General features: G+C 35.7%; 1 protein-coding gene across 8 annotated transcripts in view; it reads left to right on the forward strand.

Moving 5' to 3' along the window:
• FZD3 (frizzled class receptor 3) overlaps positions 1-21,214 on the forward strand; it is a 68,132-nt gene extending 46,918 nt beyond the window's left edge. For 5 of the 8 annotated variants that reach the window (XM_073232747.1, XM_073232743.1, XM_073232746.1 and 2 more), the window contains 2 exons: positions 1,594-1,827; positions 10,765-21,214. In XM_073232747.1, the coding sequence (XP_073088848.1) occupies positions 1,594-1,827; positions 10,765-10,978 (448 nt within the window). In that variant the 3' untranslated portion in view covers positions 10,979-21,214. The remainder of the gene's footprint in view (positions 1-1,593; positions 1,828-10,764) is intronic. The other 3 variants (XR_012129665.1, XR_012129664.1, XR_012129663.1) reach the window with 3 other exon arrangements.
• The last annotated feature ends 6,319 nt before the right edge of the window (positions 21,215-27,533 follow it).

The raw sequence follows: 27,533 nt of genomic DNA on the forward strand, positions 1-27,533 counted from the left end.
AGACTGTGCTTATGCTCATCTGACACTGACTGAAATATTTTTAGAAATCTTCTGGAATTATCTGAGTTACATCATTTAACTTCTCTGGACCTCTGTTTTCTTACCTATAAAACGAGGGAACAAACCTTTACCATTTGAAGGTATATTCAATTTTTGGAATGACCAGAGCCAGTTTGAACTAACTATAAAAAAAGTTTAGAAAATAAAGTCAGCAATCAAGACTGACTTGGAATGTGTGTTTGTATATGAATAGGGCCATGGGTGACAGAGGAACAAATATTGTCTTTTAACTATTTGTGACTTGTTCTTTCTAGTTTTTGACACTTTGTTTTCAGGATATGCATAAACTTTATGTTTTATCATTACTTTAAGATTGGCTTCAAAACAATTTAAACTTAAGTCTGATCACTGACTATTGGATTTAGTGTATGACTTGCAAAGTTCGTTTAGAACCTCAGTTACTTCATCTATACATTGGGATCATAGTATTTATTCTTTAACAGATATCTGATAACCTCTTAGAAATACCCTCCTAGGACATTAATCTCTGTAATAAAAACATCATTAAGAAGGATCAAAGGAAAAGCTATGTAAAATACTTGGCATAATACAGATACTCAACAAATAATACTCCTCCTTCAGCCTTTCTATTGCAGTACTAAAAACAACAGCAATAACAAACCTTTTGTAATTTGAAGACAGAATATTTGCACTTCTTTATTGTGTGATCCAGTCTACATATTGAAGTTTTATTTTTTAATGAAATTTATCTAATTTTAACTTTGATTCTCACTTATTTAGATAAACTAAGACACTGATCTTTGCAACTGTTTTTCTCTTTTATTAATTTGATTACTTTGTTCATCATCATAAACATCTATTTGCTTTAACCCTTTAATAATGGTTAAAAGCTTGTTCTTGACAATAATTTATCCCCTTAAATTGTTTCCCTTAAGCCTTTAATATGTCTAGGACTTAATTGTATGTTTGTTTAAATTAATTTTTCATATATTTTGTTCTAATTATGACCACTGATGTTTATTCCAGCACTAGATAACTGTTTCTGCCATAAAATCATCTTGTAGCCTTAAAATAACTGCTTTTACAAGTAAAAAAAGTATCTGCTATGATGAGGCTTCCACTACTTCCATAAACTATGCAAAACAATTTCTGTACTTTATAGTCATATTTTTGTAATATTTCACTGTCCTTAAGAATCATAACATTTTTTTAGCTGAAAAGGACTTTTTGGAAATGATGAAATTGTATTCCTCCATTTTATAGATGAGGAAAATAAAGGAAAGAGGAAAGTAACTTGCCTAAGATAACTTATTTATTGATAAAATTGGAACTAAAATCCTGATTTCCTTATGCCAGTGCAGGCCTCTGTCCATCATACCACTTTAGGGGACAAATTGACATGGATTTTTGCTGTATTCTTTTCTCTGTCAACAAAGTTACACTATATCTGTCCTAAAGACATTATTTGGAGACCAATTAATTTAAGAATAACATGAGTGTGTCACAAGAGTATTGTTTATTGGTCTATAGAGATGTTAGTCTGTATATTAAACTTTGTATTTTGTTGTTTAGAATAGTGAATGAGAGCCGACAGGTACTCCAGGAACCAGATTTTGCTCAGTCCCTCCTAAGGGATCCAAATACTCCTATTATAAGGAAATCAAGAGGAACTTCCACTCAAGGAACATCTACACATGCTTCCTCAACTCAGCTGGCTATGGTGGATGATCAGAGAAGCAAAGCAGGGAGTGTCCACAGCAAAGTGAGCAGCTACCATGGCAGCCTCCACAGATCCCGTGATGGCAGGTGAGTTTTATTGGTAGCTTACTTTATTTCATATGTTACACAGCTTAAGAGGGAAGAGTAGCCAGTTCTGAAATATTGACTATTACTAAGCTTTTTGAACTTTGGTAGGTGTAGTTGTTCCAGTTATGGTCATACTTAAAGCTGGTCAGAAGAGATTAGACTTGATGCAGTAAGCAATGTGAAGTCATCAAAGGGTATTGAGAGGGGAGAAGGCAGGGTGAAAGTGATTATTTTAGTAAGATTAATTTAGCAAACAGTTATGGAATACCTACTATTGCAGGTGCTGTGCTAACCTCTGGGAATACAAAGATGACGTAGCTAAGATCTTTGTTCTTAATAAGCTCAAGAAAGGTAGTGTAATCAATATTAGTGTTTTAGTTAAAAGCAGGGGTCTGGAATGGTAAGCCTCCATTTCCCCATCTGTAAAATGTAAATAGTAATAGTATATGCCCCTTTAGGAATGTTGTAGAAAATAAATCAGGTAATATATCTAATTGTGTGGATCAGTGCCAATCTCAGTAAGTACCCGATATTAACTTCTATTATTACTGTATGTGAACAATTAAAGTACAATGTAAGTCCAGAGATCGGCAAACTTTCTCTATAAAGAGTCACATAGTAAATATTTTAGGCTTTGTGGATCATGTGGTCTTTGTTGCAACTCTTCGTTTCTGCTCTTGTAGCATGAAAACAGCCATAGACAATATGTAGTCAAAATGGGAATGGCTGCTTCCAATAAAACTTTATTTACAAAAATAGGAAGGGGCCAGATCTGGCTAATGGGCCATAGTTTCCTGGCTCCTGTTTGGTAAGTGCAGTAGTAGTAGGATGGAGGAAGGAGTGATTAATTCTGGCAGGGGTGGAGTCAGAGAAAGCTTCACAGAGAATGTTGGGGAGAAGGCTGGATGTGTTTTCTTGTTAAGTTTGATGGTGGAAACCCAAGAATTAAAAACTTCTTAGGAGCTCTGCAGTAATTCATTTGAGAGATGATGAAGGTTTATATAGGGGAGTAGTGGCTGTGAAAAGAGTGGACGAGCTGATCTAAAAGATATTTTAAAAGAAGAAGTGATGAATTGATGACAGATTAATAGCAGCTAGAGTAAAGGAATTTGCCAAAGATATGTGTGTGTGTGTTTTAAAAGTTCTAATTTGGTAAACTGAAAGAATGGAAATTCTAATGTCTCAAATGGAAAGCATTCTATATTCACTTCAAAACATCTCTTTCTACAACTATTTTGTATCTTTCTGATCTCATTCCAGCCTTTTCTCTCAGTCTTCTCTGTCCTCCTAGTGTAGAATATGATTCCTATACTTATGCTTTTTTTAGACCTTCTGTTTTTTCCTCTCAGCTTGCTTTGTTTTGCCTTCTAACTTGGTCCATTACTGTGTGTCTTAAACAGCAGCAATCTTTCTTTGACTATGATATACTTTCATTTATACATTTATTTTTCCTTTCCTTGCCAGGTGTTTTAAATGAACATTTTGCATATTACCTTCTACCTATTCAGTCCTTAATTCCTTGTATATCTAGTCCTTTTCTCCTCCTTACCTACCTAAACTGTACCTTCTACCATTTTTTTAACTACACTCAAAGATCTGTTATTTAACTACACTCAAAGATCCCTGCTTTTGCCTACTTTTTTCCTTCCATTCATCCCTTTTATGTGAGAAGCATTCTTTTAAGTGCTGGTGCCACAGAGATGGAAACCAGAAGAGTAAACAACCAGTCATAATACATTTTAATGGGTATAATAAAATCATATACAAGGTGCTTTGGAATCCCAGAGAAGAAAACCATCTAACTCATCATGGAAAGGACTTCACAAACAAGATAGCACTTCTAATTTGAATAGAATTTACAGGAGGCAGTTGGAAATTAAAGACAAGGAAATGGTATATGCAGAGGCAAGGACAGAGAGGCAGCGAGGCACAGCGTATGGCCAGAGCACAGCATGTGCACCGGGGCAACTGTAGTGAGTGGAACATGCTGAGGAGTTTGGATATTTTCCCTGACTTGTTTGAGAAACTGTTAAAGAACATTGAGCATTAGGGTGATAAAATCAGATTTATATTTTAGAAAGATCACTTGGACACCAGTGTAGGGGAGGAGGTTATACGTAAGCCCAGTTGGGAAGTTTCTACAAGTGAGTGGTCCTAATTTAAGAAACTCATAAGGAGGGAGAGAATCAGAGAACCTGATAGGATGTTTTTTGTCAACAACACCTACTATGAACTAATTCTCAGCATTAATTTGACATTTCACATTATTAGCCTCATCCTTTTCAGTAAGGAGTGAACAATTAATTTATAGTACAGCTCCTGTGCATGTGGTATTCTGTATATCGAGAGAGAACATAGAAGAAAGGTAAAGTATATTTTCTGCATTCTAGGAGCATACAACCTTGGAGGAAAGTTAGGACACACACATAGGAACCAATTAAATAATAGTACAGGCTAGCATATAATTCTAACAGTGAGTGTTAAAGATGATTGCTGTTATAGAACTTCAGAAAAGTTTGGCCTGTGAAAATATCTTAGAGGAGATAAGTAGGATGAATGAATGGTAATAAAAGACAAGTTCTTATTTAGTAGAGAATTTGTGAAAACAGTTAAATATAGGGAATTTCAGTCTGTAATCCGAATGGAACTGGAGCTCATAAGAAAATTTATGATCATTAGTAAAGGTAGTTGGTAATTAAAATTGTGAGATAAAATCCCTTAAAATGCAATTTAAAAAAAATAACAGACCAAGAACAAGACCTTGGTAAATACCTATAGTAATAATCTTATAGGAGGAATAGCCAGCATGTGATTCAGAGAAAGTGCATATAGGCAGTGAGGGAATCTATAATGGGAAAATCATCCTCATGGAAACCAGAGATGATTATTTCTTATAATGGCCTTTCCTACCTCCCTGCTTAATCAAAATCATAGCCATCCTTTAATACCTGCTTAATTCCCACATCCATGGCAGTTAGTTAATTGCTTTTCAATCATGCTTTTGGTGTGAACTCTTTTCAGTACAGTTGTCTTTCCTCAGCTAGGTTTGCAGCTTCTGGAGAAAGAACTAGATGACAGACGTCTCTGTGTTCCCCCACAGTTTTTATCACAGTGCTAAGTGTAGGTGTATATATATAATCTATCAGGTAATGATTAGAAATAATGGGATCATTTCCCAGAATACAGGGCCCAGAACTATAATGGTAGACTACTAAGGGTGTTCTGTATGTGGCAGATGAATGTTCATACTATAAGACCCTCTGCCATATTCAGAACTACAGAACAGGCTTGAAAGATTCCAAAACCATGTTGAACCTAAAAGTATATAAACAGGATTTTCATAATTCTGCAAGTGATCTCATGAAGATTTCTTTCTGCATCAATCAGGTCTTTTTTATATTATTATTAAGGTATCATTAATGTACAATCTTATGAAGGTTTTACATGAGCAACATGTGGTTACTACATTCACCCATATTATCAAGTCCCCCTGACATACCCCATTACGGTCACTGTCCATGAGCATAGTAAGATGCTATAGTGTCACTCCTTGTCTTCTCTGTGCTATACTGCCTTCTCCATGACCCCCCTACATTATGTGTGCTAATCATAATACCCCTTAATCCTCTTCTCCCTGCCCTCCACAGCCCCTTTCTCTTTGGTAACCGCCAGTCCCTACTTGGAGTTTGTGAGTCTGCTGCTGTTCTGTTCCTTCAGTTTTGGCTTTGTTCTTATGCTCCACAAATGAGTGAAATCATTTGGTACTTGTCTTTCTCTACCTGGCTTATTTCACTGAGCATAATACCCTCTAGCTCCATCCATGTTGTTGCAAATGGTAGGATTTCTTTTCTTCTTATGGCTGAATAATGCTCTATTGTGTTTATGTACCACATCTTCTTTATCCATTCATCTACTGATGGACTCTTAGCTGGCTTCTATGTCTTGGCTATTGTAAATAGTGCTGTGATAAACATAGGGGTGTATATGTCTTTTTGAATCAGGGATCTTGTTTTCATTGGGTAAATTCCTAGGAATGGAATTCCTGGGTCAAATGGTATTTCTATTTTTAGTTTTTTGAGGAACCTCTGTATTGCTTTCCACAATGGTTGAACTAATTTACATTCCCACCAACAGCATAGGAGGGTTCCCCTTTCTCTGCATCCTAGCCATTTGTTGTTCCTTGTCTTTTGAATGGTGCCATCCTAACTGGTGTGAGGTGATAGCTCGATTAGCGATGTGGAGCATCTTTTCATGTGCCCGTTGGCCATCTGAATTTCTTCTTTGTAGAAGTGTCTGTTCAGATCTCCCGACCATTTTTTAATCGGGTTATTTGCTTTTTGGGTGTTTAGGCATGTGAGCTCTTTATATATTTTGGATATTAACCCCTTATCAGATATGTCTTTTATGAATATAGTCTCCTGTACTGTAGGCTGCCTTTTTGTTCTGCTGATGGTGTCTTTTGCTGTACAGAAGCTTTTTAGCTTGATGTAGTTCCATTTGTTCATTTTTTATTTTGTTTCCCTTGACCAAGGAGATGTATTCAGGAAAAAGTTTCTCATGTTTATGTTCAAGAGATTTTTGCCTGTGTTTTCTTCTTAGAGTTTTATGGTTTCATGACTTACAGTCAGGTCTTTTATCCATTTCGAGTTTACATTTGCTTATGGAGTTAGCAATCCAGTTTCATTATCTTACATGTGGTTGTCCAGTTCTGCCAACACCAGTTGTTGGAGAGGCTATTTCCCTGTTGTATATCCATGGCTCCTTTATCTTATATTGATTGGCCAGATATTTATGAATTTATATCTGGACTCTGTATTCTATTCCATTGATCTATGGGTCTGTTCTTGTGCCAGTATCAAATTGTCTTGATTACTGTGGCTTTTTAGTACAGCTTGAAGTCAGAGAGTGTAATCCCCCCCGCTTTATTCTTCCTTCTCAGGATTGCTTTGGCTGTTTGGGGTCTTTTGTGAATTTTAGAACTATTTTCTCTAGTTTGTTGAAGAATGCTGTCAGTATTTTGATAAGGATTACATTAAATCTGTAGATGCTTTAGGCAGAATAGCCATTTTGACAACATTAATTCTTCCTATCCGTTAGCCTGGGATGTATTTCCATTTATTGGTGTCTTCTTTAATTTCTCTCCTGAGTGTCTTGTAGTTTTCAGGGTATGGGTCTTTTGCCTCCTTGGTTAGGTTTATTCCTAGGTATTTTATTTTTTTTGATGCAATTGTAAATGGAATTGTTTTCCTGATTTCTCTTTCTGCTAGTTCATCATTAGTATATAGTAATGGAACAGATGTCTGTGTATTGATTTTGTATCCTGCAACTTTGCTGAATTCAGTTACAGTTCTAGTAGTTTTGGAGTAGATTCTTTAGGGCTTTTTATGTACAATATCATGTCATCTGCAAACAGTTTAACTTCTTCCTTACCAATTAGGATGCCTTTTATTTCTTTGTGTTGTCTGATTGCCATAACTAGGACCTCCAGTACTATGTTGAATAAAAGTGGGGAGAGTGAGCATCCCATCAATCAGTTTTTAAGTTTACATGTTAACACTATCTTTTGGTCACTGATTTCTTATCAGCTCATTGATATCTTGGCTGTGAGATCACACACACGTGCATCTGCTTAGCAAAACTCAGTCTTCTCTGGAATCCTTGATGGATAATTATTGATTTCAGTGCTATGTAAAATAAATAGACTTAGATGAATGTACCTACACATGTATGTCAACTTCAGAGAGTAGGTAACTGGTGGTTAGATGAGAGCATGGATAGAAAAGGAAGTGGATAAGTAGGGTGGAGACTTTGAAATGAGTACTCAGGTTGATAAGTAGGTGACATAACCAGGGAAAGCTAGGCAATGAATAAAGTGAGATATGAGTTAAACCAAAATGAATTCAGTTGTGTTAGTGGTAGCAAAAAGAGAATCTGAGTACATAATCTTCAAGTTTCTTTCTTTTTGACTTTGGAATGCACCATACTATCTTTTCTGCACATTAACCATCCTAATTATTTTGCCTAAAGTTTACATTAAGATTAATGTACCTTTACATGTTATGTATTAGAATAGATGGTCACAGTGGCTTAAGTAACTGTCAAAAGGTAAATAAATTTGGTAATTCCTATATATGCAACTGAGACTAAACACTTTATAATTAAATTAATTTTTCTGTATATTTGATTCCTAATTATCTGGGCAGATTTTTTTTTTGTATCATTAATCTACAATTGCAGAAAGAACATTATGTTTACTAGGTTACCCCCTTCACTAAGTCCCCCCCACATACCCCTTCACAGTCACTGTCCATCTGCGTAGTAAGATGCTGTAAACTCACTACTTGTCTTCTCTGTGTTGCGCAGCCCTCCCCGTGCTCCCCACGCACTATACATGCTAATCGTAAGGCCCTCTTTATTTTTCTCCGCCCTTATCCCTCCCTTCCCACCCATCGTCCCCATCCCTTTCCCTTTGGTAACTATTAGTCCATTCTTGGGTTCTGTGATTCTGCTGCTGTTTTGTTCCTTCAGTTTTCCTTTGTTCTTATACTCCACATATGAGTGAAATCATTTGGTACTTGTCTTTCTCCGCCTGGCTTATTTCATTGAGCATAATACTGTGGGCAAATTTTTGACATCCCAAAATTTTGTGAATAGCCATACATTTCACTTAAATAATTAGACATACGAAGTCAATATAGTAATTGTTTTTCTATGAAAAATTTACTCTTTTAGTCTTGATTATTAAACTCAAAGATCTAGGTTTCATTTTAGAAAATACTCAGTTCATATTTTTCAATAGTGATCTATTTCAATTTTTTTATTACTTTGATATCATTCCTAGAATATGGGATCATATTTTGCATTTTTTTCATTTGCTGTATTTGAAATGTAGTACAGTTGACTCTTAAGCAACCCCTGTGCAGTCAAAAATCTACAGATAGCTTTGACTCTCCAAAAACGTAACTACTAATAGCCTATTGTTAACCAGAAGCCTTACTGATAACATAAACAGTTGATGGTTATTAACATGTATTTTGTGTTTATGTGTAATAATTTTTATTATAATTGTAATAAAAGTAATAAGTTTAAAAATTTTGATTAGTAACACATTTTGTGTTACATACATTAAGTACTGTAATCTTGCAATAAAGTAGTTAGAGAAAAGGAAATGTTTCTTCAAATTGTCACAAATCTCCAAAAAATTTTCCAGTATATTTATTGAAAAAACCCATGTACAAGTGGACCTACTTATTCCACTTATTTAGTGGAACTTACTGTACAAGTTCAAACACAGGTTATTCAAGGGTTAACTGTACTTACAAAGTCATTGTGAGGTGACAGATCTCCAAATTAGCTGGCAAACTATATTTGCAAAATTTTTTCACTCAGTTTAGGGCAATAATCATTATGCAAAATAATAATTATTACATAGAATAATAACAAGCTCATTCTGAAATGTTTTCATTTGCTAATATGATACTTATTTTACCAAAACATTCAAGATAAATTTAAAACTGCTTATGTCCTGAATGTGAAATGTTTTTTAATAAGACTTAAATACTTTTTTACCTATTAGCATGAGAAATTTTTTAAATATTTAACATGTACTTTTCATTCTTTAATTTCCAATTTTTGCTTTATTCAGACTAGAAACAAAAGACATGCTTTTAAACATAATATTAAAAGGACTTCTCAATTTTTAAACTCTGTGATCTAATGAAAACATTTGAAAAGCAATGCTATAAAACTAGATAACCTCAGTAGTGAGGGGGTCAGTCTTTAAAATCTTTAAATTTTATAAATGATTCATATTTAGTTGTGAAATTTGTTATTAAATAATAATAAGTGATTTTTGGCAGCCAGTAAGTCTTTAGCTGCTTATGATTAGTTCTTTCAATTAATATTAAAAAAGGAATGCCCTGCTATATCCTTATTTTCAGAAATATTACTTAAAATTTAATATGTTAAAGTTACAAATTATAGTCAGTAAGTGTTCTTTGAGCTTTATAGTCCTAAATTAAATCCTTTTCACAAAAAGTTATATTATGAGTGGGTGCTTTCTCACCTCTGATGGGGGCTTTGTGAGTTAGAGTTAGGACAGCAACAAGAGAAAATTTAACAGCTTCCCCTCTGCTGCCTTTCAAGATATGTACAGTAATGGAAAAGAAGACTACCTGCAATAAACAATATAGCTCATTTGACATACATTGAACTCGAAATGCTGGGTCTTGGGCCAAGGGTACAGAGAGAATTTGCTTTAGCAGGAATATAGGTAAAAAGTATTAGGAGGTTGTTACTAGTATATTTAAGTAGCTTCTATGAAATAGCATCTTCTCAGCCTCAAGCCCTAATGAAAAGTAATTAAGACCATTTACAGGTAGTTAATTTGGCTGTTAACTGGGCCATCTGGAAAGAAGCTTTCTGCACATACTGTCATCATTGCTTGCCAATTCACTCACTTTTTTTTTGGTTACACTAATTTCTCCCCTAATTTCATATGCTCCCTCTTCCAAACCTGGTCTTTTAGTAAAATTTGAGTTTGTTGTGCTACTGATTATAACCAGTCTTCTGGGCTCCCTGGAACAGTGCCATGTTGTTTCTAATGTTCTCCCTGAACCCACCCTATAACCCAAAACTCAGATGAATGAAAGAGTATCTGTTATCAGTCGGCAATACTTAACCTTAGCTCTGTTCTTTTGCAAGGAATAGAACCTTAATTTTGTACCTAATGAGATTTTCTCCCCTTTGGTTAGCCATGTGAATAATTCTGTAATTAATTCTGTGGTTAATGAAATCACTGTAAATCATCAAAATTGGTTGTTATTTTTTTGCTTGGTTTCCTGATTATTTTACTTAATGAGGCATTTTCATGAAAATTTTTAGTGTTATTTTCTAGTGTGTTCTGTTAGCTGCTTCAGAATAACTCTCCTACGTTAGGTACACTCCCTGCAGTTACAGAGGAATGGAAGAGAGACTACCTCATGGCAGCATGTCACGACTGACGGATCACTCCAGACACAGCAGTTCTCATCGGCTCAACGAGCAGTCACGACATAGCAGCATCAGAGATCTCAGTAATAATCCTATGACTCACATCACACATGGTACCAGCATGAATCGAGTTATTGAAGAAGATGGAACCAGTGCTTAAGTCATCCTAAGGTGGAAAACCTGTGCTGATTTTACTTGTCTTGGCATGGCTGCAACTCTCTGTTACCATGCTTCCAGTGAGGTGCAGATTGTGTCCTTTGGAAAAGCAAGTTTTTGCTTTTTATATTGCATCAAACTTGGAACATCAAGGCATCCAAAATGCTAAGAATTAGATCATCGTATAAATAATACTTATTTCTAGTGTATGAAGAGATAATTATTTGTCTGGTAAGCATTTTTATAAACTCACTTATTTTATATTTAGTAAAATCCTAAACATATGAGACTGCTTTGTAGTGAACTTTCATATAATATCATCTAGTCGTGAGATAACATTCTCGTAGTTCTGTTAATAAAACAAAATTTCAGATTTAAAGATATTTTCTATGCAAAGTTTATTTGTCAGGTGAATAGTAGGAATTTGTAATTTTCTTTTCACTAAGTGAAAAAGAACTGTGTTTTTAAACTGTAGGAGAATTTGATAAATCAGCAAGGGTATTTTAGCTAATAGAATATAAAGATTAACAGATGAATCTGACTAGTCTATTGAAGGCTCTTAAAATTCTATCAAAATAATCTTCATCAAGAGAGATACAGGATTAGGATTAGCAATGGAATAAAATTAGAGATGGACACTTTTTTCCCTATAATTTTGCTGTTTATATTATTACGTTTGTAAATATTACTTTTACTGGCTGTGTTTCTATAACTTATCCATATGCATGATAGAAAGTGTTTAATTTATAGCCATCTTTTTCCATGTAGTAGTATTGATTGTAGAGAAATTCATGTTCAGATCTGTTCTGTGGATGCATGTAATAAGATAAGCATCATACATTGCTTTTTTTGTGGTAAACCACAGTTACAAAATGACAAAATGTTTCCTCTTTATTCATTGTTGTATTTTTCTACAGTGAGAAGTGATCTTGCCAAAGCTACCAGATCTTGGTATCCAGGCCCCTCCTATCAGTGATTTGATTGTCTATACTTGCATTGCCTAGTAGCCAGTAGGCTACAGCTTTTGCCCCTCACTCTTACTTTCAGATTCTGGATCATTCTTTTTTATAGCTGAAATATATATAACCTATATCCAAAGTGGTGATTAATTTGGGGGTATTTGAAAATCGTTGTAGCTAAATGAAGCATGATTAGTCTTGCTGTGAAGTATCTCTTAATCTTAAAAATATCAGCTCAAAAATGTTTGACAGTTTGTCTTATAAAAAGTTTAAACAATTTACAGTAAAAACTGTAAACTTTATTAGGCATGAAACTGATCAGAAAAGAAGGAAAAATTTTAGGAAATCCTGGATGTGTTATATAGAAAAGCATATTTAAAACAAGCGGTCCTTGACCCTGACTACATATAAGAATCACTTGGGGAACCTCTGATGCCCAGCAATCCTGTCATTCAAATGAGAATTGGTAGTTTAAAAAACTTTCCAGGTGATTCTAATCAGCCATTCTGCAGGCTGTTTTAAACCAACTTGTCCCTGTGATGATCTGATGGCATCATATCACATCATGTGAAAATCTAGCTGGACTCAGTGTTATGCTTATGTACCATTACCTGATACCCAATTTTTCTCCACTTACTTGTCTATTATAAAATGGAATTCTGGGCCCCACTCCCAAAGATTCTTATTCAACAAGTCAAAGGTGGCGGGGCTTTAAAATCTATAGTTATAAAAATACTACAAGTCATTCTTACGAAAGCAGGTAATCCAAGAATCACAGTTTGAAAAATATTCCAAATCTAGAGAGGCCTGGCTTTGCCGTATGATAGTTTTTAACCTTTAACAAATCAACTTCTTTGAGCCTCAATTCCCTTGTTTATTGAAATGAAGATAGAAGATAAATACCTACCTCACAAAGTCAAATAGGGATCAAATGAATAGTCATATGCAAGCTCTTTGAAAACTAAGACATTATGAAATATAAGAGATTAACTTTATTGAGGATTTAAGAAATTTGAGGGCTAATATAGTACATTCCTTGACATGTTTAATTCATGTATACTTTTCCCTCCTTTAAAACAAAAAGCACCAAGAAATTAGATGTTGTATAAGAAGCTTTCATCAGGCACAGAAGGCTGTTTCCTGAGAATTTGTGGGTATGTCATGTTGTGTATCTCGAAGTACATAAAATATTTACAATTAATTCTTCATAAGATATGTTTGAACATGTGACTGAAAATGTTTCTTTTTCTCCTCCATTGTCTTTCTTCTTGGAACTGAAGTTAGTACTTAAGACAGACAAAATCTGAATTCCTTAGTAACTGGCAATTAGTAAACCTTTTCTCCAAAGGCCAGACTTACAGCATCTCTTTTATAAATAAATCAGTAATTCATGAGGCTTTTGTCTGAGAATCTCTCCTGAGAACAGCATGAGAGGACCAAAACAAACATTCAGAAACAAAAATAACAAGTTAAAATAGAAGGTACCAGTTTGAGCTCAAAGATGTTGTCGTCATCACCATCTGCATTATATTATCAATTGCCAAATGTTAATTAGTTTTCTCCTACAAATGGGCCAAGTATATAGCCAGTCAAGTGAGCATCACTATGTAAATTTTAACTTTGTTTCCTCATTTTTACATATTCATTTGCATCTTCTCCATTAAACTATCTGTTAGTATATATGTAAATGCCATCTTGACCTTTCAGTTATTTTTAGTATCTTAATTTTGTTCCACAAAATTTACTTAAAATTGTTGATCCATTATTTTAAATAACAATATTTCATTTGGGCTCTGTTATTTATCAAAAGGGTGCTTCAAATTAACAATTTTTTTTAAAGAGACAGTTGAAGAACTATATAGCAAGACAGCAGTTTCAGACCTCAACTAGCTTAAACCAACTTGAGCAAGTCTAGACAGCTTTCTTACCATATGTTAAAGTTTAATTTGTGTTGTGATTGGCATATGATAATGTTTAGTATTTTATGACAACTGACAAAATAGTAGTCTTCTCTAAAATGTTAATATATAATCAAAAGATTTTCGAAAAGGACTTTGATTTCAGCAATATTGCATTTAATTTAGTTTATTCAGTAGTTAAAGCAAAAAATTCAAGACTACTAAGTTCAAAACAATAATTAGTTTCATAGAACAATTGGGTACTAACTCAACAACTAGCACAGGGCTTATTGCATAGTAGGTTTTTCAGTAAATATTTAAATGAATAAATAACTATCTTATACAACTTACTTTTACTTTAGTAGAGAGTCACTTCAAAGAAATTTGGAAGATCTAAATTTAATTAAACTAGGTGAAATGAAGTCTTTGCTTTAACAGAATAACACATGGCAACTAGTAAGAAATACGTAAATTGCACCAAATGAAGCTATTTCTCAAGGATAACAGTCCATTTTACTGTTTTTATTATGGAGATATATATTCAGACTTACACAGTTTTTATTAATTTTAAATGGTGAACAGCAATTATTAGAAGTATTTAGGCTCTTGTCAGTTTTATGTGAAGTTAGATTTTGTTGTGCTAGTTGGGTGAATGAATATTTAAGCAAACCTTTATTGGTAATGATTTCTTTTTCTGCTACTGCTTAGAGCAGATTTATAAAAATTTTAAGAATCTCTTCAAAGTAGAAAACTTTACTGCATTTTAACCTACCTCATTAGTTTCTTTGAGATAATAACTGGAAAATACTGAAATTGTAACTATCTTGGATCAGGCTATATCCCTGTGAAATAAAAGAAACTACTTTAATTTTAGTGGATCATTGGCTGGAGCTTAGAAAATATTAATATACCAAAATTTCGCTCTGATGATATTTATACTGCTTTTGACATGCCAAAGGTACATTTACATATTATACTTGGATGACTTACATAGTCTAGTGTAATGAAAATCCCACTGGGCTTGAAGTTTCAAGACCCGTAATTATGACGTGAACCACCCAGGAAATTAAACTTTTCTTAGTCTCAATTTCTTTGATGTAAAGTGAGGGAGGAGAAGGTAATTTTTGGTCCCCAAACCTACCTCACTGGACATTGTGAGGATCAAATAGATAACATGTATTATACTTCTCTGTAACCTGTAAGTTGCTGTATTGATAACTTATTTGGGTATTTTTTAGAATTTTAGGGTTATAGGAAATAAGGATATGGTCTGCATTGGTATTTAACATAACAACAAAATAAGCAATAAGACCAGTATTCATTTGGTACAATCTTTAAATCAACAATCCAATTAATCTTTTAAAAATGAAGTTCTTCTTCAAGACTAGCTATGTCCTTGAAGTGTGTTGGCTCTATAGTAGATGTTATACCAGAGTATGCGCTCTCATTTTCTACAGTTGAATTTGTAGGTCACTTTAAACAGAAATTTGGGGATCTCCATTACATTTTCCCTTTGATATGGAATTATATAAATACATTAACTTCGCTGAAATTTATAAGAAAAATATAAAAAGTGTAGGCCCTCTAACTTTAGGACTTGCTTGTACCTAATTCTAATTCTTTCTGATTAAGAACAGGTTTTTAAAAGGTGATTATTGTAACACTTGGTTTTCATCGTGGCAAAACTTTAAATCTTAATTGTAACACCTTAACTATTTACATGTTTGTCTATATAATTTTTTAACCTGCGTAAAGTAAGGAATTCTCCATTCTTTTCCACACATAAACATACAAAAGGTAGCATTTTTATGGAACTTAGATTTACAGAGGAAGTCATGCTTGTTTTAACCTTTTTTTTATGCCTTTTTAGAACTGATTTAAATAAGAAAAAAATGTTTACATTGATTCAGCTATGTTTCCTAGTGGTTGCATTATTTATACATTATTCTTATATCATTTCTATTTTGTATGAAAAATTCTGTTGACGTCTCTTCATAATTTAATTCTCTTCCCTTCTTTTGTACCAGTTACTGAGTTTAGGGAAAGGAATAGGAAAGCTAAACATCCTTTACCTTCCATCTGACTGTAATAGCTTCCTGGGGTTTTTTCCTAATTTAATTTTAGTCTTATACTTTTTAATAGTCAAATTGATATAGGATTATAATTTTCTGTCAGGATCCAAAGTCTTCTAGGAAAGAAATGTTAAGGTCCACCCAAAGCCAGCTCAGCCTCTTTGTAGACATTCCTATTTGGTTGATTTATAAAGATTTAATATAGGTTAATATAAGGACATTTCTTACTTTGTGATCTCTAGGAAGTAAGTTTTATTACCATAAATACGAAGGAAAGTAAAATTTCACTTGGATTTTAGTTAAATCCCATGCTAGTACAACATTACTTCCTACATAAGAGAGAGTAATTCAATCTATTTAAATGCATTAAAGAGTAATTTCCTTCAGATTTAAAAAAAAATTCAGTTATTTCAGGAAATCTGTTGTGTCCTTTCTTGAACATTTTCATTGGTATGATAGCATTGCCCATAATTTATTCTCATTTTATTTGCCACTATCACCAATTTTCTCTGAGAGAGAAACAAGTTTTTACCTTGTGATAATTTGGATTTTGAAACTTCAGTGTTCCATTATTTCGGTGATTACCATTCACTAGTGACAGCATTTATATGACAGTGATGTTTTCCAAACTTCTTATTTTATCATGTTTCTTGAAGTAAGGTGAACTACTTTATTAGTAAAATTGTAGTTCTCAGGTTTTGTTTTATTAGCTTGTTTGTATTGCTAACTTGCAAATATTTCTTTGTGTTGTGCTTTTAAAAGAAAAAAATTTAGTGCTTAATAATTTCTTTTTCTAAATTGACAGATTTTTTATTTTTAAGCTTAGTAAAAATGCATTGTTTTTTTTTTAATAACACAGAATTTTGAGTCAGGAGACCTGATTTCTAGTCTTGCCTCTCTTTTCAATGAGCTGTGTAACTGGACTTTTACCTTTTGGGATCTTGGTTTTCTCATCTGTTAAAGTAAAAGAAACAAGGGGATTAGAGAGCTTGTGTCTCAGATCCCACCTGTCTCTAACTTGTCCTTAGACCATGTTATAATCACTAATCTGGGCTTACTTTTACTGTTACTCTTCCCAGTCAGCCTGTACTATTAGTGCAATTTATAGCCAAATTGGTAGGATTCAGATACGTTATTAACTTTTTTTTCCCATTCATAGTTTAAGTAGTTTTAAAGAAGGAAAATTATATTACAGATACAAGTGAAAGAAAGGTTACAACTGTTTGACATGACCTTTTTTTTCTTTTCCATGGGGAAAGTCTCCTAAAGCTCCGACATTAAGCACCCTTAAAACTGATATACAGAAAAACTATAACAAAATTTTATAGTCTTTATTCTTTTAAATATTAGTATAGTTAGTTAGCTTAAACTTTGAACAAAATGTATTCAAGATAAAATGAGTGAACTCAAAGTGCTAATTAAAAAGTTACCAGGTTTTACCAACATTAAAATAATTATAAAATGTAAAAGAAATTTCAGAAGAGTGGATTGAGATTCTGTTCAATAATTATTCTTAAATTGTATTATTAGGTTCATTGAATAAAAATATAATTTCTAGGTTGCCATGGACAACTGAATGTCCTACTGTAAAATAGTTAGTGATAAATATGGTTTGTTACTTTTAATTTTTTTCTGACTATGCAGAAGAAGGTTTCCATAAGGCCTCCTTATCTATCTTATAAAATGTAGAGATTCCATTAGTTCCATCTCTCAGCAGAAAGTTTTTTTATTTAGTTGTGTTCTCTGAGAACCAGTCCAAGGGGGTTTCTATTACTTTTAAAGATCATTGTCTTTGCTCTATGGCTGCATAACTTCTATCAAATTCTTGAACACGTTGGTCCATAGATTTACAGTTGAGGTGTCGGGTTTGGGGTCTGAGGTGTACAGAAGTGTAATGAAGATGTACTGGTTTCTGGTATGATTTATTTGACTATCCTTGATTCCTTGTTTGGTTCAGGCAACGTCTTGGCTTCCAGAAATTTAATTAGATGCTCAGCCTCTCTCAGTCAGATCTGCCTATGTTACAATGTTATTTTGATTGCCTGTCAAAAACAAAAACAGAAACAAAACTTTATTTCCAGTTCTCTGGCTCTGCATGTTTTATTACATTTGCTAAACTTGATTCTGAGGTCCAAACATTTCATGGAATATTTTCTGGATTTTGATAATGGGATATTCTATAAAAAAGCACATAATCTTAGAATGATTTATTTTATATTTATCTATCTACCATTTTTCTATTTCTTTATTTCTCTCCTTCCCAGTTTTGACCAAGAAATTTATGCCCTTCTTTTTTCCCTTAGCCTTGCCTCAGGTAATTTTTCCCTGAACTACTCTTGTCAGCAGAAACATTTGATATGAAATAATTCTATATTTCTGAAACAAGATGAACATAGTAGTTCTTTACATTGAGCTGGAGTTGTACTTGAAAAATTTTTTTCTTTATATGTGAACTTATAACTATTTTTTAAAATCATAAAAGAACTCTTGGATTTGAAAATAATAGTCTGGAAGTTCCCTCATCATCAGGTGCTATTTCTATCTTATCTGGGAATTATAAGAGTAAATCTGGATTCTTTATCATTCATTCATCTTTCTTTTAAATTTAATTTCACTAAAATTTTCCCATTTCACATATCTTTAGCACCCACCCACTTCAACTTTTCTGCTTTTATTTTCGAATGCCAAATTTTATTTTTTAGAATTTTACTCTTTCTTTGAAGTTCAAAAGTTTGCATATGTGAAGGAGTTACCACAATTTAGACGTTTATCTGGCATCATAAAGATATAATCACCACCATCCTTTTCCTCCAGCCCCAAAAAGGAAAGTTTGGTTGACATTCAAAAGCTATTAAGTTGTCTTATTTTTGTTATTTGAAAGAGCTGTGTCTTCTAATTTAAAATTTTTTTAATTAAGAAAATCTGACTTGTATTTTAATCTGATAGTAAATTTGGGGGATTATTTATATAAATATATGTCTACAGTTACTAGTAGTTATTAGTTATTTCACTTACTATAATGTGTGATACCCCAAATTTACATTTATTTAATGTGAGGTGTTTGGGTTCATTTTTGAGCCTTTGTTTTGTCTTGTTTTCTTACTGTTGTACAGTGTTGTATATGTTAGGCTATCATAGTCAGCTCAGCAGAACACTCTCCTGTAGATGGATTGTTCTTTCTGAGAATCAGGCCAGGGAGATTCATACTATGTGGTCATAGTTGGATAATATTAGGAACTACGTAGAATTGCTGGTTTTGTTGGTCAAAAGTGATCAAATGTTATCGATTTTGTAATATATATTCAGGAACTCCTAAACAAAAGATTTTGTTGAACAGATATATTGACTTCCCATCCCACCTCTTCATATCAACCTGTCATTAGGCTTTATGAAGGAGACTCAAACTACAGATAGCCACAGATCTGCAAGAAAATTTTACTTTGTTGTTAAATCACCAAGTTTTCAAAGATACTTAATCAAAATGACTTCAGTATTTGAAGCAAATACCTTTTGGGAATACATAAGTTACCTAAGCCTTTCTTTAAGTCTGTATATAGTTTCTAAATTTTTATAATCTGGGATATTGTCATATATCAAAGAATTAGTCTGTAAATATCATTTAGAGGCAAAATAACCCCCCTCCCCTATAACTGATATGGACTCAAATTGCTAGTATAGAATTTTATCTTCTTTGTAAGCATTCTAAAATAATGAATACTGCTATGTTAAATATTCCTCAAACTTGCCTTAAAATGCCTTTTAAAGAGTTTCTGTATTCCTGTTTCAGGTTGTAAGAATAAAAATATTTGAGTATAAAAAACATATAAAAAATATGAAGCTCCTACAAAGGGAATCCCCAATTTTAAATTGAACTATGATCTGAAAGGTTGTAAATTGGGTTGTTTCAACCTCAGATTGTATTTCCTCATATATAAGTGATACTATTATGATTAATGAGGGGAACAAATTAGCCAACAAGAGCCAATCTAGTTCACACCAGTGTTCATCTAGGTGTTGCAATTTTAATAAACTTTTGTAGTGGAGAAAGTTTAACTGGATTTCTTAGTAACTGCTTGGTACGCTTCTTCCTAGGTGATACCTGAGGCCTGCGCAGGTACCTGCCCTCTCCCTCTGGCCTGTCCCTCATATGCTACCTTCCCGAAGACCTGCCCACCTGCCTCCTCTCCCTAGTCTTCCTTTTCAATACTTCCACAGTATAATGTATCTCAAGCATTAGGAAAAGGAAATTTGCATTAACTAGTTCATACTAAAGCGTTAGTGACTATAGCCCTTTTACTTCTCTTAAAGAGAAATCTGCATTAGAAACAAACATTGCTTTTAGCACAAACTAATATCAGTTAATAGAATATTAAGCTTTAAAACAAAGGCAGAAATAATTTGTATTAGCAGGATCATTTTGAGGCAAGAGGTATCATTAAGTGACCCAACTTGGAAATCTGCCCCATCTTTCCCTGATGTCTGAAAGTGCTGTTTATTTTCAGTGACCTTGAGGAAGGGAGCTTGTCATTTGTATTCATGGGTCATTTGAAGCCAGGGCCTCGCTGACCCTGTATTCTAGTTTAGGGGCTATATCTAGAGCATCCTAGATAATCCATCTCCCACACTATTCTGTTTCAGTCACAGTGTACCTTCCAGCTAGTCCTGTCTTCCAGCTCTGCTTATCGATAATAAATTTACAGATGATGACTATCCATTCTTGTAAAAAATATTAAGTCTTTCCTCATTTACTGTTATAGATAATGACCACCAACCACATTTTCATTTTTTCAAAAGATAGAAAGGGAGAGAGGATATTCCCTTTTCACTATTTTAAAAATATTTTTAAGCAGTTGGCACTTGGCAATTTAGTTTTTCAAACCATTTTCTGAATTAGTGCTGAGGTGATTCTAAAGTTGGTTCTAAAATTTTAATCTTGCTCTATCATATAAACATCTAGGTAGAAAGTGTTTGTGCTAAAGACTTGTATTTTTGTGGCGTTAATTCTTCATGTTTCTTTTTCATGTGTTTGAAATTGTTCATTCATTTCCGGGTGAGTGGAAAGTTCCTGTTGTTGAGATCTGTATAGGGCAAGTACCCTTGATCAGAGCATGAACCGTACTTTCCCGTTAGCCGATGTGCTTCGCTCTCTGCTCTTGTAGATTTATTTTGTTTACAGTAGACCGATGTGAGTTTTTGTAAATGTTTTTACTTAGCACTTTAACTGTGAGTGTACAAACTGATTTTAAATGTAGTGGTTGTATATTTTGGTTATAAACTGGAAATTTTTAATAAAATTAAATAATTTGTTCTCTATTGTGTCATTACTGCCTGATTGAATGCAATTTTGTACATCATCTTCCAAACTCTCCTAATATATTACACTGCTATTTTAAAATTGGGTTTTATATTTTATATTCTTCTATTACTATAGCATAGGATTCACATTAATCTGGAATATAGAAACATATAAGCACCATCCTGTATCATACCTCTTTCATTTATTTTGTCAATACGGATAAGACCCATCACTGTTCATCATTATATCCTTAGAACATGGCACTTCTCGGCACATAACAGGGGCTCAGTGTCTGTTTAAAAATGACTACATTGAAGTACCTTTATCAACTTCCCAGTGGGAAATCCTACCCACATGGGTAAACCAGTTAATTTCTTTCACACACCAGTAGGCAGACCAAGACTTAAACTACTATTATAGTTTCTTGCGCAGATCGTACATTCTTTAATTGGAAGGGACCCTCAAAACCGTTACCTTTATCAGCCGCTGCTTGAATGATTTCAGTAACAGGAAGTGTTCATTTTTAAGAGACTCTTAGTATGTGTCACTTACCGAGGAATCCATGATTTTTATTTGGCTCTCCTAATTTAATGTTCTCCTGCTAATGTGCTTTATACATTTTGCCTGCTCCCAATCCCCCCTCCCTCTAAGCTTTCCAGGAGCAACAATCAGAAATCAAATTGCTCAACATCCCATATTCTGAGTGTGATGAGCAGAATAACGTCCCCCAAAGATATCTACTCCCTGATTCCCAGAACCTGTGAATATGTTACTTTCATGGCAAAAGGGACTTTGCAGATTAGTTACGATTATAAACCCTGAGATGGGGAGATTATCCTGGATTATTCATGTGGGTCCAGTCTAATTATATGAGTCCTTAGCAGAGGACTTCTGCCAGCTGTGGTCAGAGAGGGATGTGACAGTGGGTGAAGGGGAAGAGATGCAGCAAGAGAGAGGTAGACAGTTACCTACAATGGAAACCCCGTAAGACTATCAGCAATGTTCTCAGAAAGTTTACAGGCCACACGGGAGTGGCATAAAATATTTAATGTATTGAAAGGGAAGAGCCTACAACCAAGAATCTTCTACTCAGCAAGTTTACTCTTCAGAATTGAAGGAGAAATTAAGTTTTCCAGATAAACAAAGTTCAAAAGAATTCACCACCACTAAACCCGCCTTACAGGATATATTAAAGAGATTTCTGTAGATGAAAATGTTCTTAAGTCCAAATACATTTTAATCAGTGAAAATAAACCTACAGTAAATTCAGTAGATAGAACATTACTTACTAAGCAAGTATGAAGTTAAACAAACAAAAATAGTAAAATCAGCTATACAAAAAATTAGTCAAGGGATACACACAAAAATGAGGTGTGGAGGAGAAAGAAGAATAAAGTAGTACTTAAAGAATGTGTTCAATATAGACTGTTATATACTTAGAAAACTATGAACCATGTATTAACCACAAACCTAAAGCCTATAATAGATATACAAAAACTTTAAAAAAAGGAATCCAAGTATAACACTAAAGAAAACCATCAAAAAAGAGTGTAAGAGGAAAAAAGGAACAGAAGAACTAAAAACCAGAAAACAATAAAGTGGAAATGAAGTACACACCTACAATAACTAGCTTAAATCTAAATTGACTGCATCAATCAAAAGGCACAGGGTGGCAGAATGAATAAAGTCGCGAGCCGTTTATGGAATGATCCGCCCTCCCTGTTGTCAGTTGCTGCTATCACACAAGGTGAGAACCGAGAATTGGCTGTGGATTTGGCAACTGGGAACAATTTCAAACAAATGCTTTTGGTGGAGGGTGAGGGAGAAAACTTGTCTAGGATGGAACAGAGATAGAATGGAGATAAGTCCAGGGAATGTCTATGGGGGTAGGTGACCAAGGTAAAAAGCGTTAGAGACGGTGACTGGAGGTGACAGGAGAATGCAGCTGTAGACTTACCAGCCGGTTAGTCTAGCAATTAGATAACAAAGAGCTGTAGTTCGCTCTTTTTTTTTTATTTGAGAGGGACTTTTTTCTTTGCTCATTAGCTTATCAGCATGGATTCATTTAAAGTAAGACCTTTATCTCTGAATGGGTGAGATAAAGAAAGGAAATCTTGTTGGGTAGAAGGAGATCCCAAGCTTACCCTGGGGATGTAAGCCCTGTTCTGGGGAGATGGTTGAAGGAGGGCAGGTGGAAAGTTCTAGGCACCAAAACCAGTGTCCTCTTACTTCACAGGTTTAGACCAGACCACCCTTTGCCAATTTAAAACAAACTCAGCGTGGAACCCTGCCTTCTCTGGTTTCCCCTTTTATTTGTTTTTTCAATGACAACCAATTACCTTGTTCTCAGTCTTCAATGGTTGTCTCTTTCCTCTTCCACCTCTGGCTTCCCTCACTTTCTCTAGCCATGTCTAAAATAAAAGAAATGACTGACACAGAAACAATATAAATATATCTATTAAGAGGGTAATGAACTCTCTTTTAAAGATCTCAGGGTTGGAAAAGTCCTTAGAAATCATGTAACCTACGGGCCAACTTCTTTCGTAGAGGGCCAGACAGTAGAGATTTTAAGCTACGTTCAGCAGCCTCTGTCTCAGCTACTCAACTCTGCCTCTGCACAAAGGCAGCCAAAGAAAACACACAAACAGGTGTTGGGGCTGTGTTCCAATAAAACTTCATTTACAAAAGCAGGCAGTGGGCCAGATTTGGTCCAAGGGCCATAGCTTGCTGACCCCTGACCCCAGAGATGATAACACGGAGGCCCTGTAAGCTTGAAGGACAGCCAGCACCAGGAACCCACTTCCCCTGAGTCTCAGAGAAGAGCGTGTCCTGCCAGAACAGATTCTCAAATTTTCCTTTGCATAATAATCACCTGGGGGAGGGAGGGGGGAAAATTATGAAACACAGATTCTCAGGCTCATTCCTCAGAGATTTAGATTCAGTAGGTCTGAGGTAGGGCCCAGGAATGTGAATTTAAAAGCACACGTGACTGATGTCTATGGCCCAAGGACCACACTTCGAGCAGTATTCCTGCGCATCATGGATTCTTGACACCCCCGGGCGACAAGTAAATCCTCTGTTCCACAGGTGGACAAACAGGCAGGGTGTGATGATCTGTTTTGTACACCTCTGTAGACTCTTTTCCTTCCCCCTTTGCCCTAAAACCCCTTGCTCTGCTGCAGCTTGCCCGTGCCATGGGGTGGGCCTGCGGGAAAGGTGCTGACACCTGCTAGCTCACCTAGTGGGCGAAACACACCTCAGGGAGGTGACAGGCAGTCTTGAGTCGGCTTTCCTAATGAGCACCACACTTGGCTGACTAGAAGGAGGAGGCTGTGGTCCACTTTTGGCCCAGAGCCTCCATCTTGTAGGATTGCTTATGAATGGATGCCATAAGCTTCTATGTTCACTTAGTGGGAAAAAAGGGGAAAGATCATCAAAGCAACAATTTAGCTCACACTGCTCTTTGAAAAGGGTCTGATTAGCTAGAAGGAAGCTGGTGAAGCCTGTCTGGCTCAGAATTTTCACACTTGATCTATTCCTTTCTTCCTGCATCCATTACCCCTGCCCAGCCCACCTTGATCTTGAATGGGGATATTGTCTGCTCCAAGTGTTCCAAAGCAATGCCTCTGTTCTTTTGAACAATTCTTGCCCCCAGCCCCCAGATGCTTAGGAAATATGACCCCTAAGAAAACAAGAGGTTAAGAATATTATGTCAGCAGTCCCTGTTCCTGTAAAGGGGCTGGCCTAATCCAGAAACTTCATTTCTTATATGATCCCTGCTTCAAAGCCCTTGCAGTAGCTTCTAATCGTAGCTCCTCATCTCTTGGTAAGAATTCTAGAATGCAAATCCTAGGGGCAAGTGTATGTATTGGGAATTAACAGTGAAGTTGGAATATAGAGAATTTGTAGAGCCCAACTCCAAAATGCTTTCCTGGGCCATCGCCAGCTGACACCGCAAGGGGAGAACAAGCAAGGCCTAGGGCAGAGGACACATTTTGATACTTGAGGCCCTGGTTTCAATATAGACAGCCACCTTCTTTAATCATAGGGCCACGGTATACAGAAGGGCGAACAGGGAGGTTCTTTCTGCCCCCCACAAAGGCTAACCTCTTTGCTAACCCCGATTCCGTAGCCCCCGGGAACCGGGAAGGAGAGAAGCCTCGGCAGCCCTGCTGCTGTGGTCTAGCTTGGAGGCAGGACTCCCACTGGCCCCTGTAACGCTTCCGAGAGACTTTGTGTAGATTCAAAATTGTCCGGTTTCACCGATGTGAATGCTTTCGTTGTACAAATGAGAAACATTCGTCCCTTTGAGCGGTACATGACTTGCTAAGGTGACACTGCTCAGGAGTGAGGGCGCCCTTCCGGTGTCACGCTGGGATGGCTCTTACCAATGACTTAAGACAGAGTTCCCTTTCAACGCGGGAGGGAGTCTGCGTGGGAAACAACACGCGGAGGGGTGCCGGCTCCAGAGCCCAGCCCAGGGGCAGGGAAGGTGTGGGGGGCGGTGGGGGCGCGGGGAGCATGGGCCCTCCCTGCCTGCCGGCTTCCCTTCCGGCTCTTGCTCCCAACCCCCCATCTTCCTGCCTCTCAGCGGCTTCCACTTCGCTTTTGCTTCTCTGTAGCCTTGTTTAGACCAGGAGCTCCTAAACTATGGTTCATGGGTCCCTTGAATATATAAGCCTATATTCTATTTTAGGGGCAAAGGCCCATCATGTCTCATATTCTCAAAATGGATTGTGATGAGAAGAAAGTCAACCATTATCCCAGACTTGGCCCTTTCCCCCCTTTCGGACGCCCTCTCCCCACCCGCGCAGGAGTCCGACGTGGTGCTGTCAGCACCCTCTTCCCCCACTGATGTCCTTCCCTGTCTCTTCTCTCACACCCGCTCGCTCTTTCTTCTTCTGTCTTTGGTTTCCTGCCCTGTGCCATCTTTCTTAATCTTTTTGAAAACTCTCTCTCATACAAAACTTAATGCTAGTAACTGCCACGTGTTGAACTACGTTCTGTAAATAAAGGTTTAGACTCCCAAATCACGTTCCTCATTTTAAAAGCCCATGAGTTGGATGTTCTATACCTTTCTCTCAAAAAATGTTCATGAGGAGCAGTTGTTGGCTGCTTTTACATTTATCTGTGACAATTAATTATGCCCCCATGAACCGCGGCTCTGAAGGAGCAGAGCTTCCGGCTGCGGGGTCCCCTCGGGCATCTGGAGCGCCGTAGCGCCCCCTAGTGGCCCACCGTTAGAGGGCGCACTGTTTGGGATGAGGAAGGCGATGTGAGTCCAGAACGGGATTGGTCTCCGGCAGCTCACCAGGCTGGCAGAACAGGCGACTGCGGAGAGGCGAGAAAATAAGGGAGGGTCCTACACGACGTCGTCTGAGCGATATGGGCTCTCCTTGATTTGCTTCAACAATTAGAGCAGATCTGTGACCTTGAAGATTGCAATTTACTTTCTGATGTTTTGCTGTTTTGATATGTTAACATTCCAGTATCTCGGTTGGTACAAAGCTGCCATTATGGTATTTAATAAAATCTGACACATTTACACCTGGAAATGTATTTAGAAAGTTAGACACTGCATTCGTTTTCAAACGGAGTAAAGGTTTATTCACCTGGGAAGTGTTCTTTTATGCCGCTATAATGTTCAGGAAGAGAAAGAAAAATAATTGATAAAGAATCTCTTGCAAGAATGAGTCTTAGTTTTCAAAGACTTGAACAAGCAGAATATGAACATGACAGTATGGCAACTGATAGATAACCACTGGAATCTCCAGCTACAGCTGAAAAAAGGAAAGAAAATACAAACAATCCAGACAAAAACTATAACTCAGAGTCAATAAAATGATTGTAGTTCATGAGAGAAAGAACAAAGAAGTCATCCTAAAAAAGATTTTTTTCAAAGTTATGAAACATAACCAAAAAATTGTGTCATTTAGAGATAGCTTCAAAAGAAAATACTTGGAAATAGCTTTTGACTATTTTTTTGTCATAACTCCCCATTCCCCAACTAGTGAAGTTAGAAAATGCTTTTTCAGCAATTGGGAGAATTTGCACAAAATATACTCATAAGTAACAGTGATACTCTGGAAGCTTTTTTATTTTATTTTTTATTAAGGTATCATTGATATACACTCTTATGAAGGTTTCACATGATCAATATTGTGGTTACTACATTCACCCATATTATCAAGTCCCCCCCACACCCACTGCCAGTCACTGTCCATCAGAGTAGGAAGATGCCACAGAGTCACTACTTGTCTTCTTATGGAGCTTTTTTAAGGCGCTGAAATTGTACTATTTCATGTTAAATGTTCACAATTGTTTTCATTTTCAT

This window comes from Manis javanica, chromosome 3 (genome assembly GCF_040802235.1).
Source record: "Manis javanica isolate MJ-LG chromosome 3, MJ_LKY, whole genome shotgun sequence".
Lineage (NCBI taxonomy): Eukaryota > Metazoa > Chordata > Mammalia > Pholidota > Manidae > Manis > Manis javanica.